We start from the raw sequence: 17,257 nt of genomic DNA, 5'->3' as shown, positions 1-17,257 counted from the left end.
GACTATGCTATGAGTGCCTTGTGCCTACACATATATGCTTTCTTCGTATTGGCACCATCATCCACCTATTGTACTTTCTACATCATTTTGTTTTATTAATTATCGATTTGATATAAAAGGCAAATGTTGAATTTTCAATCTTGCACCGTGTTTGGTAGCTAAAAATGGTAAAAATAAAATAAAATTCAGCGTTAATAGTAAAAATAGAGATGATGATAAAAATTAGTGTTGTTTTAGTGTAAGTGAAATAGAGATGAGAGAATTTTGAAGTTAACAAGGCTCACGTAAAACATTTATAATGTCAATGAAATTATGTTCAACAAGGTACACACTTTCTCCAACTTTATAAAAATAACCTGTGATATTTTTCACTTTCTCTTTGTTACTTGTATCACCTTTCACATTTCGCTACATAATACTAGCGTGTTGTATGGTAAAATTAAATTTAAAATAACTAAAAATATAAAGTATGTTAAATAATATATATTTTTAGAATTAATGAAGAAGAAATTATCATGAGAAAAAACTTAACGAAGCACAAGATAAATTGATATTTGTAAATTTATCAAAAAAAATATACTTAATTTACACACTTGATGTATAAAATAATAAAAGAAAATGTTATACGTGAAGTGTGTAAATTAAGTAAATAAAATATATTTTTATTAAAAAAATATTTATCATATTTTAAAATACTTAATATTTTTCAAGTAATTAAAATTATTTAAAAGTATGTATTCAACACTCTTTATTAAAGAGTACGCATTAAATAATATTAATTATATTTTATCAGAATCTATACCTATTATAAAGAATATATATATATATATATATATATATATATATATATATATAATTTCTTTTGGTCTCCACTATTTAATAGACTATTCTATTTTTTAATATAAAAAAAAATCTTATAATTTTTCTAAATAATTATACACAATCTTTTAATATTCTACTTATATATAATTATTGGAGGTACAAAGTGTCTCAACCTCTCTAATATCTTATAAGCACATTTCTCATTTCATGTATTTAATTATTAATGATATTTAAAAGCATACATGCATAGTTAAAAAAATATTTTTCTAATATTTTTATCTCATTAATCTATTTATACTTATTATAATAAAGATGTATAATGAATAATTATTTTTTATCTCCACTTTTAGTGGACCAACATACTCTCATTTATTAAAAACAAATAAATAAATAATTATTTTTCTAAGTAATCACTCATTTAACTTATCTCTTTTATTTATTTATAATTTTTAAAACTTAGGCACATGTCTCTTTTTTCTACTAATTTTTATAATGTAATATTTATACATAATTTTCAATTTAAATAAATTAATTAAATATGATTTATGATTTTATTTCACAATTTGTGTCTTGCTTACACGTCTAGTGATATCATGGATACAATGTATTAAAACTTGGAATATAAAAAAAAAAAAAAAATCCGTATTCATATCTGCAGATAAAATTCATTATAAGTAAAAAAAATAAAATTGTAAATGGGTATATGCAAGTAATGAGTATGAGTATTTTCAAAACTTGCATATTAACCGGAAAGATATATGTATTACGGTATTTATACTCGTAAATATCTGTTAATATTTAATTATATAATTAAATATTAAATTTACTTAAACTTATAAAAATGAACTTTGACAATTAAATTTGATTTTTAAATTGAAATTTTTTTATTAATAAAATTATATATAATATATTTGAATAATTTAAGTTTTGACTTTTAAACTATTATTTTAAAAAATTATTAAAATAATAAAAATTATTATTAAAATATATTTTAAAAATTATTTATTTTTAAAAAATAAATATTCACATGTATATGTAAATATTGGAAAAAAATGCAAATATCTACTTAACATATATCCGCACAAATATAAAGACAAATATGAAAATTCTTAATAGTACTTGTTGGATGACATTACTAATTAAACTATTAATAGTTCAACTAATATTTATAGATTTTACGATGCAATTAACTTTTAATATTCAATTCCTGTAAAAAAAAAATTAAAATTTCAACATTTTTAATCTATTTTATTAAAAAATAATTTTCATCGAGTAAGTGGAAAATACCAAGCACATTGACCTTCTTTGTTATGATAAAGTTGCCCATTCTATCTTTTCTATGTCTAATACCCTTTTCTCTGTTGAGGACAAATGGTGGGCAACGAATGAGGAAGGATGAAGGGGTGCTTGTGCTTCTGTAATTGCGAGGAAGGTGTGTGAAAAGTAAGGCCCAACATTAATTGGTCATGCAGATATTTTGGGCCCTTAACAGTAGACACTTTTGGGCTGAGCCCAGGAGAAACTTATACCAACACAATCCAACGGCTAGCTCAAGTTAAACATTTGTGATTAAAAAAGCGGTTACGTCTATTTATGGTTATGAAACTTACTGTAATATGGATTAACGACCTTCCATTTCTCTCTTCATTCCAATTTTCTTTCATCTTTTTCACCCAACACTTTGCTCCTCCAAACTCAGGTCAGTTTCTAGGTTTCACTTCTTTATTTGTATTTTCTTTTTAAAGTGTTTCGTTAACATGTTCAAACGGTTAGCCCATGTTATTGCATTGTAAGCATTGTTTAATGTTCAATATATGGTTCAGTGTCATGTAAAATGTAATGTAATCAATCAATTTTAATTGAAAAAGGAAACCTCTTATTTTTTGTTTCTATTAAGAGGGTAGGGTACCATGTCATTTATCTAACAGATAAATTCGATATAGGAAACAATAGAAAATGAGGTTGGCACTGTGTTAAGGCTGAATCAATCAAAACTGAATGGGAATTGGATTTGATATTGTATTAGCTTCTATTGACGAATTGTATGTAGCATTGATGATATCGTAATGCTTTTTGATAAACATAGGGATTGTGTTCATTTGACTCCTATGATTGATCATATGTAGTTTTCTAGTACTCTCGAATGATCAAAACTGAGTAATATGTTCCTCAAGTTCAAATTATGTTTTATAACCCCCAATATTTTACGTTAACGTGATCTAAAGGAAAAAATAACCTACGTCAACTGAAATATCAACTTGTGTTCCTACTCCAAATTCTCTTTATCTGCAAAGTGGAATGTTTTTCCGTTGTCTCGGTACTTTCTTTATTGTCATGTATCTTTTCTTGTTTTTTTCGGTATTCAGTGCTGCTGCAAATAGGTTTTTTGAATGTCATATGAGTAAAATACCAACCAATGGATGTTTATGAAGAAGTGGAAAAAGCTAAAGCTGAAATTGAGAAACTCAGGGCAGAATTAAGAGACAAGACAAATTCAATTCAGAACTTGAAGAAATCCTATAATGCACAGGCCAATAAGATACAGAAAGCTATTTTGAAAGTTGAGAAGCTGAATCAAGAATTTCTTCAAAAGGCAGATGAAATCAATGATGCTGAGCAGATAAATGAAGATAAAGAGTCCATCATCAAACATCTCAGTGCTGCAAATGATGAACTTGGTGCAGTTGGTGATGAGAAGTTTAGAAAATGGGAAGATGAAAAAAGAGGGTTTGTATTGGCATTGGAGGAGGCAAATGAGAAAGTGCTGGACCAAGAACAGCAGATGCATGAGTACAGACAAGAGATCGAAAGCCTGAAAGGTTCCCTTTCAGTTTCAAACAAGTGTATGGAAAAAGTGAAAAAAGTTGAAGCATCAAAAGAACTAGGAGAAACATATGACATGTTCCAGAAGTTAGAGGAGGAAAACATGAAGGTGGAAGAACAATTAAAATGGAAGAAGGGACAGATTAAACATCTGGAAGAGGCGCATGGAAAACTTTTAGACCTGTTTAAGGCAAGTAAGGAGGAGTGGGAGTTGGAAAAATCTTCATTGCTTGATGAGATTTCCTCACTGCAGTCCTTGTTAGACTATTATATAAGAAAATCACATGATCTGCGACACCAGTTACAGATCTGCAACCAAGCCCTTGCTAATGAAGAAAGCCTGAGAAAGCGTCTGGAAGACCAAGTCTCAAATTTGAACAAAGAGAAGGAAGAAAAGTGTTTTCAACTCATGAAGCAGTTGGAGTTGAAAGATGCTGTTTTGATCGGTGCCCAGAAAGATATTAATGAAGAGGGTGAAAAGGCAGCATGTTTGATGAGGCAGGTTGAGTCCATAATCGCCAATAAACTGCAGCATTCGCCACACAATGAACATGATAGGCACAAGGAAATGCTAGAAGAGTCAACTAAATGTCAACTCCTCAAAGAGAAGGATTTACATATGGAAGGTTTAAAAGAACAACTTAAGGAAGTTTATGATGCTTTAGACAGGGCAAACATTGAATTGGATGAGAGAATATGTGAAAGAAGTGAAATGGAGCTTGAATTGCGAATATGGAAGTCATTTGTTGAACGTTTGAGGAGTGATCTTGAAGAAAATCTTGCCATGCGTAAAGAACTGGAAAATTCACTACTTGCACAAGTAGATTTTAGTGAAAGCCTCAAGCAAGAGAAAGATAGCTTGGTTTATAAGCTGGAAGATAAAGAGAATATAATACATTGTCTGCAGCAACATGTTTTCCTATTTGAACAAGAACCAAAAATAAAGGAAACCGAAGCTTCTGTTCCAGCAAGTGGGGAAACAGCTAAGTCCTCTGAAAGTGCTGAAATGAGATATCTCCGGATAATTGAGGAGAAGGAAAAGATTTTAGAAGAGTTTCAAAGAGAGATTTTTAGGCTTGAACAAGAATCATTTAAAAGAGAATTTGGAAGTGCTATGATTGAAAAAAGCAATATGGAAAGAACCAATGATCTTGAGAAAGAGGAGAAAGAGAATTCTATCCAGAATATGAAGGGAAAGAATATGAGAACAGATGAACTCATGCAGCAGGTGACTTCAATTGAACAGAAGTTCACTGGCTTCTTGACCTCCATTTCTTCACAGCTTGCTGAGAAACAGGCTGAAATTATTCATGTCAAAGAAGCTTGTGATAAGATCACAGCAGCTGAGATTCTAGCTGCACTTGAAATTGAAGAGAAAAAGTTGATGATAGTGGAACTTGAGGATGATATTCATGACATGGAGCAGAATTTAAATTTTCAGGAGGAAAATTGGAGGCAAACAGAGCAGCTTGCATTGGATGTTGAAGAGGAAATGGATGCAAAACAATTAAAAGTAAAGGAGGTGATTGATCAAATGGAGAACAAGTTAAGAGGCTCAGAAGTTTTTCTTCAAAATCTCAAGACACAGAATAGAAGTTTGCTCGAAAATGCTACAAGATTGTCATCAGAAAGGCAGAACTTGTTAGGTTCTGTTCTAGGATTGGGCGATAAAATGTGTGAGTGCACTACTGCAGACACTCAACTAATGGATAGGTTGAAAAGCATAGTGCAGTGTTTTGAGAATGATTGTCTAGAAACGAATTTTAACGAGGATGATGATTTGCTTGTAAAAAATAATATGATAATGCATTCTCCCACAGGGATAAAGAAACATGAAACCTTTTCTGATATAAGGTCTCCATTTAAGGAGCTCAACAGTTAGTTGCAATAGGAAAAGATTTGATAGAGGAATGAGATGTGCATCTCTTAGATTTTTAGCAAAAATGTCTTTCAGCTTGAAGCACGAAAATTTCTAGATTATATATGAATTTCATTTGTTTTACCTTGTATTCTTTTAGTTGGGTTTCAATGCACTGGTTCCATAAATTACACCTAGTTATTTTCTATAAGCCAATATTTATCCTCATGAGTGATCTTCCATAAGCTTACAATGTATATTTTCACCGGCTTTTAAACCTTCTGCTTTCTCATAAAATTTCACAGTATGCAAAATATTTTTGTAATTTTTAACTTCAAATCAATGTTTTAAACTCTCCGCTAAGAAGTTCATTATAATTTCAAAACTTACAAAATCCATTTTTATACTTCCTGTTGAAAGAAAATTCTTATTCTTATTTAAGTGTTTTTAAAAAAGTTTCATGTAACATTAATTATTATGTTGTAGTTATGTCCTTGTTTGAATTAGTTATTTTTAAATTTTATTCACTTATTATAAATGAATGAGAAATGGTAATTAGTTATATTAAGAAAATAAAATTGTGCATTTTTTTTATTCGGTCACAGATATTCCAGTTCATTAGAATAGAAACTAATATCGTTTGCAATATTTATGATTATCACTAGTTCGAGAGATTTATACACATAGAAGAGATCAAATATAAAATGTTTCTTATTGTATCATGTGAGTAACATAGTCTCAATTGTACTACACTATTAAATTGAATCTTTTAATAATAGAGAATCAAATTAAATAAATTCAAGAACTAAAAGATTAATTTAATCTATTAATAAAAATAAAAGTTATGATTTTAACAAAATAAATACTTTTAGTACTGTTTTAATTAAAATTAAAATTAAAATTTAACAATCTATACTAAATTTTAACATAAATCTTTGTTACATGAAACACCAATTAGAGAAAAGATAAATTATATTTGAATGGAAATAAGATTGAACATATTTTTGACTTGGTCATGATTAGAAATACATGATGTGAGCTTCACTTGTTTACCTGATATAAATTGTTTTTAAAGATATGAACTGATTATAAAACTTTGTTTTAACCTACACACGTTTTAGAATCTAATCTAATTTGTAATAATTTTGTACCTTCGGAAAAATGGGTATCCACCAATGTGGTCCTCTAAAAAGACAATTACTTCCTCTATTGTTCTCTCGATCCTTCCTATCAGCATGTAATATCTACAAATACAAATTTTGGCACTAAGTTAAAGATAGTTGGATGATTCATGATAATGTAAAATGAGATGAGAAAAAAATACCTAACGAACGGATTAGAAGGCTTAACTAAGATACATTACTATGCATTTATTAATGTATTAAATGTTAAGGAATCGTTACTGTTTATTTATTAATTAATTATTAAATGTATTTTAAGGTCTTTTAATGATAATGATGAATAGTAACAACGTTTACAAAGTTCTCTCTATAGCAAAATATTTGTGGGAATAAAATTTGATCGAATATTTAAACATTACTTGACTGACTGTTGTAGGACACTTGGTAATTTAATTTTAATAGGATGATAATTTGAATGAAAATGTGTTAAATTTTATAAGAATAAATATGACTTATTTATAATATCACTTATTTATATCATATAAACATATTTTTAAGATATTTCAGATAATAAATTTGTTTGATTAAACATAAAAAGAAATGTTTTTAAATAAATATTTTTAAGAAAAATGATTCTTTAAAAAATAAATAGGAGTTATTGTTTTTTAAGAAACAAACTGCTTATTTTTTTTTAAAATAATTAGATAAACACATTAATAAATTAAAAATTGCTTATTTTATTTTTAAAAATGCCTTTATAATAACTTTTTTTTTTTTAAAAGAAAAAACAAACCCAATAAGTTATTTAAAATTATATCGTATAATAAAATTTCTAATTAGGACATAAATTTATTTTTTAATAAACTTGTAAACTTTAAAATTTATTTAAATCAACATGCTTTTCATTTAAAAAGATTTAAATAAATATATAATTTTAATATATTATGAATAAATATTTATCCTAGAGCATTACCTATTTTGAATTTCATCCTATTGTTAATTTTATCCGAATAAGGTAGCCAAAAAAATGTGCAGTGGTGTGCGGATGCAGCGCATAGGACACGTGGAAATGAAAACCGTGGCTGACATGACAACATCCCAATTTCTGGTGCACATATGCGAAGGCGACCCATTCACACAAATCAAACTTCAATGTTCTTTTTTTCTTTTAAATAAAAACAAAAAAAAAAAAAATGAGCGTGTTTCTATGTTCTGTTCCTTTGCCTTGCGCCTCGTAAGAGCGGTCTGACAAAAAACCATTGGTGACGGAGGCTTTGAGAGAAAGAAGCTTCTCCTTCTGAGGTAGGCAACCCATTTTCTAAATTTCATTTCAAGTTTTTTATTATTATTTTTTTTTTATTTTTATGCGTATATCTTAATTTCCCAATTTGCACTGTTTTATTTGTTTAATCACCACCCCTCCCAAGTCTCAATTATTGTTTCTCAAAATTTTGATGCGAGCACCAAATTCAGGCTATTTTTATGAAAGGGTTTTTTTGGGGGTTAATTTTAGTTTTATGGTGATGAAACAGTTCTAGTTGGAGGTTTAGGATTCAGAGATGACTTTAAATTTCAACGTGTTAGGGGTTTTAATGCTAGGTTAGATGATGGTGCAAGGGAAATGATTTAAGCTGTCCCAAACTTGTGCACTTAAACCTCCCCAGATGTTAGAGATGATTAGAGATGTTGGTCTCTATTCTATTTTTTGTGATGCCTTCCATGGAGAGCTAGTTTCAGCCATTCTGGAGCTTTGCTAGAATTCATTTTTAGAAGTAGGTACATAGTGGATATTCTTTACCTTTTGATGATCATACAACTAATACCAGTTTAACTGCAGGTAGCTCAGTTTAAAGATTATTAAAGTCTATCAGCATCACTTGATCGGCCCAAAAGGTGTTGAATTGTGTCAAAAGCCTGAAATACTATACTTTTACATTTTTCAGCTGCTAGTGAGACCTTCTTGGATATCCATTTCGATACAGTAATGGCTCTTCCTGGTTCCCTGCAGTTGTCCCATGGATTGGTACTTTGCAGGAACCTGGGCTGCAATAAAAATTCGGTACAGAAATTCTCTATAGTTCTGTATTTTTTGTGCAAAGTTTGTTAATTTTTCATTATTTCTCACTTTCATATCACTTAATGATTTACAGAGGGCAACAGGACGTAGCAAGTTGCATTTATTTAGTACAGGTCCTTCATGTCCGATTTCGGTATGTTCTTAAAATATAGTGATATTGTCTTCTTGCTTGCTGCTAACTCATTCTTTAATTGGTGTGCCAAAGTATTTTCATGGCAATGTTGTAAAACTTTAGCTGACACAGTTCTGTGTTTTTTTCTTTAAATTATAGACTTTTTGGTATTGTTGAGTTTTGGTTCTAAGCAATTTCTTGTCATTTATTATGCTTTTGTCTTTGGAAATCCTTTTTTAGTTTTGATCTATAATAAGAGAAAACAGTCAGAATAGTAAAATGAGAATGTTACAATGGATGTGTGGCCACACAAGATTGGATAGGATATAAATGATTGTATACAAGGAGATATCACTGTGACACCAATTGAGGATAAAATGACAGAAAAACATTTAGGTGATTTGGACACATAGAGAAGGTCACTAGAAGTACCATGGGGAAAGTAGATTACAATGATTTTAAGTCCTGTGAAAGGGGGAAATGTGGACCAAAAGGAACATTGAAGGAAGTTGTTGAGACTAAGAGGGATCTTATGGTGAACAATCTTTAAGCATTGGCCTTTAATCAAGCCCAATGAGGCTGTATCATCCATGTAGCCGACCTCACTTAGTGGCACAAGGTTTTTGTTGTTGTTGAGGATCTATAATACCCCTAACAGCAAGGTTTTTTGGTGTAGCCTAAAATCTTGGGTTTTCTTTTTACTTCAACAAATGACTTGAGTCTAGTTTGGATTAGCTTCTGGTTTTTGAGAGCTTTTCAATACTAAAGTCCTATTCTTAAGGCCTTTTTCAGGTAAAGAATATCAAGCTTTGTTAAGTTTGCAGGTGCTTATAAAGAAGTTAGATGAGAGAGCTTTTGAAAAAGTTGAGTTACACAAGTTAATTTCAACTTATATGAGAAATTTGATTCATTTTAATTTTTTTTCATCTCTTATAAATGTTGAGAAGCTTATCTAAACCGGCTCTTATTCATTAGCATTCTACCAGTTTCTTCAATATTGTCAGGCAATATTATTAAGGTGTTCCTCTTGTGCCTGGATTCATTGATGATTGAATGTTTACTTTGTAATACTAAGGATTACCTTATAACATCTTTTCAAAATTAAGAAATTGCAATCATTTTCTTTTTGTTAGAATATATTGTAAGCCAATCTTCTATTGCAGTTCATAAAACAGGAGTCCAGGTGTTTTCAACATCTTCGTCTTATAAACAGGCCAACACATACATTATCTTCCAAATCCCGCACTTTTAAGTGTCATTGTTTTTTAGTGCCAGGCCAACCCAATGAACTTCCTGCGGTTAAAGTGGTTGCTACAGTGTTGGCAAGGTAAATTTTGTGTTTTTACTGCCAATAAGTACAAATTTAAGCAATCTACATGTTTTTTGTTGGTTTATGTTAAAATTTTGGTGTTTTAGATATAGAAGGGGGAAGAGAGATAAAAGAGAATGAAATCATAATTGATATTAACTGAGATGTAATACAATGTATTGCTGTGTTTGATATGTTCATGATAAAACAAAGAGTACTAAACCTTATTTATGCTAATCATGATCCTAGCTAATTAAGGGAAAAAATCATGATAAGGAAATATGGTAATCAATCCTAAGAAATAATGAGGAAATATGGAAATTAATCTCAGATAATCTATGATATGATGAGATATTTTATTATTTTTGTATATTTCCATATATTCAAACACTCTCCCTCAAGCTAAAGCCTACTAATCTTTAAGCTTGTTACAAATAAACCCTTTAAATAAAAAGAAATCAGACAAATTAAGTAGTGATTCTGGAATGAAGGGACTGATAGATTCTTTGGAACTATCATGGGGCCAACTGATACTTCTGGTAAAGCCATAAGATCAGATTATTTTTTTCTAGGAAAGCCGCAGGGCTAAACTCGTATCTCTAGGAAAGCCACAAGAGTAGATTGATGTCTTTAGGAAGTTGTGTGGTTAGTTAGGCTCATATCTCTGGGAAAAACTGTGGGGCCAAACTGATGTCTCTAATATCACTTTTCACGTTTTAAACCCCAAAAGGTAAATGAGTAGGAAGGTCATTGGTCAATAAGAAGAGAGAGAAAACAAACCAAACTCTGATAAAGAATGTTGGGAAAGTCACAAATAGACAAACAAAGGTCTAAACTTGCTAGAATGATGACACGATGTTGAGGGATCACTGGATCAGTGACAGTGGGCAAAGACTAAAAAGATGTACAGTGTAGGAGATAAGAACTCAGACAAATTTGAAACACTAAAAAGATGTACAGCATAGACATACACAAGTGTTGAGGCATGTTGGAATGTCACATTGATTGAACAAATCAATGAAGGAAACAGCAAAAATACATTAAACAACTTAAAACTGCCAGAAGGAGGACATGACAGCCAGAAAACTGTTTGGAACAAGCCAAGGCTTAGATGGGGAAGGAACTGGCTGGAATGAAGAACACAACATTACTATTGACCGGAAGAGAGTTGAACTTGCCAAAAGGAACAACATAATGGAAGGGAGCAAAAATGTTGAAAGATGCTAGAGAGTTGACAGAACAGAACAGAAGAGACAATTAATTTAACAGAAAAATCATAAAATTAAAAGTACAACTACAAATTTTAGGGAGCTTGACAATGGAGTAATGATGGGAAAGGTTACAGAGAATGGTACCATTCTCTTAGCACGTTGAAATTATGGGATTTTAGACATAGAGGGAGGGAGAGAGATAAAATAGAATGGAATGTTAATTGATATTAACTAATATGCATTATATATTTTGGGGTATTTCCATATATTCTAAAGTGTACACTTATATGTTTTTATGCAGGTCTTGTAATGTGTTACAAAATAGTCCCATAGTAGTAAAGTTGATTCCTCCAGTTGGCATTATCATTTTTGCAATATGGGGTGTTGGTCCATTATTGTTTCAGACAAGGAAATTATTTTTTCAGGTTATATTATATTGTATTTGTAGTTATTCTATTTTTCATCCTTGTATTAACTGATTCAATGTAATTAATACCTAAGTCTGATATTGCAGAGGAGTGATAATAGTTGGAAGAAAAGTACCACTCACTATATAGTAACTTCTTACCTTCGGCCATTATTGTTATGGACTGGAGCAATACTTATTTGCAGGTTTCTCTGTTATGATAATAACTTTATCAGATTGTGAATACGTTATATCTTTATCAGATGTACCTATTCTTCCCATGCTGAATTGTTAATTAATTGCAGAGCATTGGAGCCATTAATTCTACCTTCAGAAAGTGGCCAGGTTGTTAAGGAACGGCTTTTGAATTTTGTAAGATCATTGTCAACAGTACTGGCCTTTGCCTATTGCCTGTCAAGGTGTGCCTATTTCCTTAACTTAAGCACCTAAGTTCTTTGGGCTTTTATTCATCTTTTAAGAGATAAATTGTCTGGTTTTCTTTTATTATGACAAATTGTAATACCTTACATATTTATTGTCACAGTTTTTTATTTGCTATTCTGCTTTATTGTTGGACAATCAACTATAATTATTTCCAAGATTATCATTGTTATAGCCAGCTTGAGTACTTCAGTCTTATTTGTGTTTCCAATTTATAATGCTTGCTAAGTTTTTCTTCTATTAACTAATAGTGCAATACTCTTGTGCAGTGTAATTCAACAAGCGCAGAAATTCTTAGCAGAGGGTACTGATGCAAGTGAGGCGAGAAATGTATGTATCTTTTCTTTTTGTATAGACAACTGGCATTAAAGTTGTATGAAGTTTAAACATGATAAATTTATATTATCAATTCCATTTATTTTATTTCTTGTGGACTGTCATAAATTAATTGCTATTATTATGACTCTAATGAAACTTGATTTCTCAATCAGTCAGCCAGTGACATTAGTTGGCCATTACAGCTGCCCAGCTATATAATTTTTCAGCTTGTGGATTTAACATTTCTCCCTGTCAATTTGTTTTACACATAGTAGAGATTATCAATCTGCTAAATTAACTTTTATCTACAGAAAAACATGTAGAACTGAGCACTTGAATATATGATGGCTGTATCTTTTCTAATTCTATGTACATGGGTTAAAAGAACTCATTATGGCTATGTATGTATTTAGATGATATATCATTTATGGAAGACTGGTAGCTTGGCAACGGCAATGCCAATTGAAGATAATAATTGTAAAAATCTGGATTTTGGTGTGATTCAATTTCGATGACTTAAGAAATTGTCTGTTTATGTTAGATGGGATTCCAATTTGCTGGCAAAGCTGTTTATTCAGCAGTATGGGTTGCTGCCTTTTCATTGTTCATGGAGTTGCTGGGCTTCTCTACCCAAAAATGGGTTACTGCAGGAGGTCTTGGGACAGTTTTGTTGACCCTCGCTGGCCGTGAGGTGTGGGACTTATCATTGCTTCTAACCATCCCAATTCTCTTGTATTTTAGTGGCCAGAATGATATTGTGGCACTTGTTGACGTTAAATTTTATCTGTTCAGATATTTACAAACTTCCTTTCAAGTGTGATGATTCATGCAACTCGACCTTTTGTGGTTAATGAATGGATCCAAACAAAGATTGAAGGATATGAGGTTTCTGGTACTGTTGAGGTGTGTTGAACTGCACCTTGTAACTTTTGAATGTGGGAATTACTTGCATTAAATATGTACTGTATTTTTTTTTTTATATGCAATAACTTAACAGAAGATAATTACAAAATATGATGTAGTGATTGAGACCCTTGATTCTTTTGGGCATTGATGTTTTCATGCTATGCAGCATGTTGGCTGGTGGTCACCGACAATTATTAGAGGTGAAGATCGTGAAGCTGTTCACATTCCAAACCACAAATTTACAGTGAATGTCGTGCGGAACCTTAGTCAAAAAACACATTGGCGAATCAAAACCCATTTAGCCATTAGTCATTTGGATGTAAATAAGATTAATGTAAGAAATAGTTTTCTTATTTATAGTTAATTGTTTTTCACCAATTTTGAGAATTTTATGATAATTTTCCCTGTGACATGACAAATGGTTTAATGCTTCTGCAGAACATTGTTGCTGACATGCGAAAAGTATTAGCCAAAAATCCTCAAGTTGAGCAGCAGAGGTTGCACAGGAGAGTGTTTTTGGACAACATAAATCCTGAAAATCAAGCTCTTTTGGTTAGTATGTAGTTAATCTTGCAAATCAATGATTGTATGCTAATTTACAGGGATCTTAAATACAATTTTCTTCTTTATTCCTCTTTTCTATAAATAGTTAGCTACAGTATATCACTGTGTCATAAACAATTTATTTAGGAAAAAATCATTCTGTACTTTGTTTCTTGTAGATCGACTTAACTTTCAGTTCCAGTAGGACAAAATCATGTGTATTCTGTGATCTAACTTCGAGTGCTTTATATAGTCACGACTCATGACTCATGCTTTAAGCCCGACCCCTGGACTACATTCATACATTGTGATTCAGTTATTTGAAAAATTACAAGAGAGCAGCAATCAGTTCCTCCTGTTATAATTTATATTTAGATCAATTTTAATTTACAGAGGTTTCATGGTAAATATCATGATTAAATACTTTGGCATGTTTTTGTTAAATCTGTATTCACTGTCCTATATAGGATAGATAAAACATTTTCATCCCTAAATCTTAAAATAGGTTAATGAATACTTAAACCAAATAAGTTGATAGTCTACATAGATCAGTGTCTAAACCTTATAAAAGTACTGTAAAGGACTCATGGTACACATATGAACAGTACACACCTGCTTTTGTCATGTGCATCGATCATGTTCAATTAGATTTCCATGCATGCATTTAACAGATTAGAACTTTCATCAATCATGATCAAACCAGACTATTGTCCATGTTTCATTTATATAATATCTAGTAGTATTATATATTTATTACATCTCTTTTCTATGATTTTCACAGATTCTAGTGTCTTGTTTTGTTAAGACCTCACATTTTGAAGAGTATCTGTGTGTTAAGGTAAGAAAACTTCCTTATTTATATATGCCACTTCATGTGATACTGCCCTCACACAATCATGACTCAATTTGCAAATGAGAATTAAGGATCTGTTTCTGTTGTATATGATTGATAGATGCCAATAATTAAATAAAACAAGAACTTCACTAGCAAATCTCTTTCAAAAGCATGAGAATTCCTGATAATGGATTTGAATAGAAACTCATGAATAATAGGTGTCAAGATCCATTCCACGTGCCACTATGTTCAGCATGCGATCAACTCTTCTCAATGTCAAGTTCAATCTTGTTAAGTCTATGTTTTTAGTTTGTAGTATTTCAGCAGCAGTAGATCAAATATTATGAGAGATGACTGATTTCAGTAGTCATTCTTTAGTAGTTTGTTGTGAACTGCAGTAGTCATATTGGTAGCTTGTGATTTTATAGAAAAAATGTTTATCCCTTCTCCCCTTTCAATGGTTACTGGAAAGATAGGCTAAAAATATCTAATGTATCTTGAACACCCAATGAAAACCTGTGCCAAATATTAAAATTCTATTGTTATGAACCTAGAAACTGAATGTGATTTTAGAGAGAGCTGAAAAAATTAAAATGGAAGAAACTTCCACGATGGTAAACCCTCTAAAACTGAGAAAAGGTGAGAGTACTCCTTCCATGGGTTTTCCCTTTTACAACAAGGCTAATGCTTGGTTCTCCAATGCTAGCAATTTAGAATGTATGTATGTACATTTTCCCTTTTACATAGTATTGGTGCATTTTCTATAAACAATTGTGCTGATGTATCTGATTGATCCCGGTTCTGGTTAGTAGTTCATATTGTTCTAGATACCCATCTGCTTGTGCATTTAACTGGGAGATAAATATCTCAAACTATTTCTTGCTCTATAGAATCTTTCTATTTAGTATAACTGTTCAAGGATTTAGCTGATTTTTCTTCCATTAAAATTTTTAAAAATAGGAAGCTATACTGTTGGATCTTCTTAGAGTTATCGGCCATCACCGAGCACGACTTGCAACACCAGTCCGTACCCTGCAGAAAGTATACAGTGATGCTGACTTGGACAACATACCATTTGCAGATTCCACATTTGGTCGTGGTGCTGGAACAGTACCTAACCGTCCATTATTAGTGATTGAACCGTCGTACAAGATCAATGGAGATGATAAGATGAAAAAATCGGCAAAAGCAGCTGTTGATCAAGATAACAAGACAGCTACACGAACCAAACCTGACACCAAGACAGACACCATGGTTAGAGGAACTCAAGATGACACTGAGGTGGATCCCAAAGTTGTGACATCTATCTCCGATGCAAATGGAAACTCTAAGACTGTTGTGACACCTAAACCTGATCTTGAAGTGGGTGAAAACAAGCCACTGAAATCAGATTCAAACAAGGAAAGCATGGAGGTGCTAGAATCTTCTTCTAAATCCAAACTAACTGGTTTGGTAGTAGATAATTCGGGCCAGAAGGACATAGATGCCAAACAATCCAAGGGTCAGACCACTAGAAACATAAAGCCAAATATTGACCCTGACAATGTAGTGTCCTCAACTACCAACGGTGACAAAACTGGTGGACTTAATATGAATGTGCCAACAAAACAGCAAGGGGAAAAGAAACCTGCTGCACAGCCTCATGCATCCAGGCCTGTTCTTGAAGAGAATATAGTACTTGGTGTTGCATTGGAGGGATCAAAGAGGACACTTCCCATTGATGAGGAGATTGACAATGTAACACCAAGAGAAGCAAAAGAAATGGCTGCATTCCAGGGTGGAAATGGATCTCCAAAGACTCCAGATGGAAGTGACAAGTAGTTGTTCTAATTCTTAGCAGTGAGTTAAACTAGTTCTTTGAAGTTTCAATTTTGCAAGTCTAGTGGTACACTGCTTTGAACCCACACCCTAGGAAGTTGTACATATTATCACTTCATGTGTCATACACCCCTTTTTCAAAGGACTCGAGCTGTATTGTCATATCATTTCATTATTTTTGCAATATATGGAAAAGGGTTTTCTTCAATGATTCGATTATTAGTTGTTTGTGTTCTCACCTTAATTATCCCATGTGTGTGTATATATATATATATATATATATGAGGAGGGTTATAATAACATTAATATAATTTTTACTAAGTATTACGTTGCTCAATAATTTTATATTAGATGTGAATTTTGTAAATTCAACTATTAGATTGAAAGTTCATATCATTTTATATTTATATAAAATTTTGTTAAGATTGAACAACTTGAAGATAATCAAAATATTCATATTTTAATATATTTTGAAATATATATATTACATCAATTTTATTTTTATAAAAATGAAGTATCAAATTATCTTGGATTAATATAAAATTTTATATATATACTATAAGAGTAAAGAATTTTCAATTTAACAGTTAGATTTACAAAATTCACATTTAATATAAAGTTGTTGAGTGGTGTAATATTTATTAAAAAATACACCGG

The 17,257-nt window shown here is 31.2% G+C and overlaps 2 protein-coding genes across 3 annotated transcripts; both read left to right on the top strand.

The window, feature by feature from the left end:
* The first annotated feature begins 2,104 nt into the window (after positions 1-2,104).
* Positions 2,105-6,346, top strand: LOC109800423 (uncharacterized protein At4g38062). The gene is made up of 2 exons (XM_020361207.3): positions 2,105-2,521; positions 3,189-6,346. Exon 2 carries the CDS (start codon positions 3,239-3,241, stop codon positions 5,525-5,527), a length of 2,289 nt encoding a protein of 762 aa, XP_020216796.1. The 5' UTR covers positions 2,105-2,521; positions 3,189-3,238; the 3' UTR covers positions 5,528-6,346.
* Positions 6,347-7,760: 1,414 nt separating this feature from the next.
* LOC109800136 (mechanosensitive ion channel protein 2, chloroplastic) lies at positions 7,761-16,808 on the top strand. Of its 2 annotated transcripts, none has more exons than XM_020360849.3 (14): positions 7,761-7,926; positions 8,568-8,683; positions 8,775-8,834; positions 9,977-10,140; positions 11,635-11,758; positions 11,848-11,945; positions 12,045-12,158; positions 12,450-12,510; positions 13,040-13,189; positions 13,291-13,401; positions 13,571-13,738; positions 13,843-13,956; positions 14,729-14,785; positions 15,743-16,808. In XM_020360849.3, exons 2-14 carry the CDS (start codon positions 8,609-8,611, stop codon positions 16,601-16,603), a joined length of 2,157 nt encoding a protein of 718 aa, XP_020216438.1. In that variant the 5' UTR covers positions 7,761-7,926; positions 8,568-8,608; the 3' UTR covers positions 16,604-16,808. The 2 variants fall into 2 exon arrangements, with proteins under 2 accessions (XP_020216438.1, XP_020216437.1); XM_020360848.3 differs by having other exon boundaries at positions 8,462-8,683.
* Positions 16,809-17,257: the final 449 nt, after the last annotated feature.

The sequence above is a fragment of the Cajanus cajan genome, chromosome 11 (genome assembly GCF_000230855.2).
Source record: "Cajanus cajan strain Asha chromosome 11, NIPB_CcT2T_4, whole genome shotgun sequence".
In the NCBI taxonomy this organism is placed as follows: Eukaryota; Viridiplantae; Streptophyta; class Magnoliopsida; order Fabales; family Fabaceae; genus Cajanus; species Cajanus cajan.
The sequence above is the reverse complement of the archived record's forward strand: the minus strand, read 5'-3'. Positions and strand labels throughout refer to the sequence as shown.

Excerpts from the sequence above, each read along its gene's own strand:
- LOC109800136 (XM_020360849.3), top strand. The coding sequence starts at position 8,609 with ATGGCTCTTCCTGGTTCCCTGCAGTTGTCCCATGGATTGGTACTTTGC. Across the intron at positions 8,684-8,774 it reads TGGGCTGCAATAAAAATTCG|AGGGCAACAGGACGTAGCAA; the intron begins GTACAGAAATTC and ends AATGATTTACAG. Across the intron at positions 12,159-12,449 it reads TTTGCCTATTGCCTGTCAAG|TGTAATTCAACAAGCGCAGA; the intron begins GTGTGCCTATTT and ends ACTCTTGTGCAG.
- LOC109800423 (XM_020361207.3), top strand. The coding sequence starts at position 3,239 with ATGGATGTTTATGAAGAAGTGGAAAAAGCTAAAGCTGAAATTGAGAAA.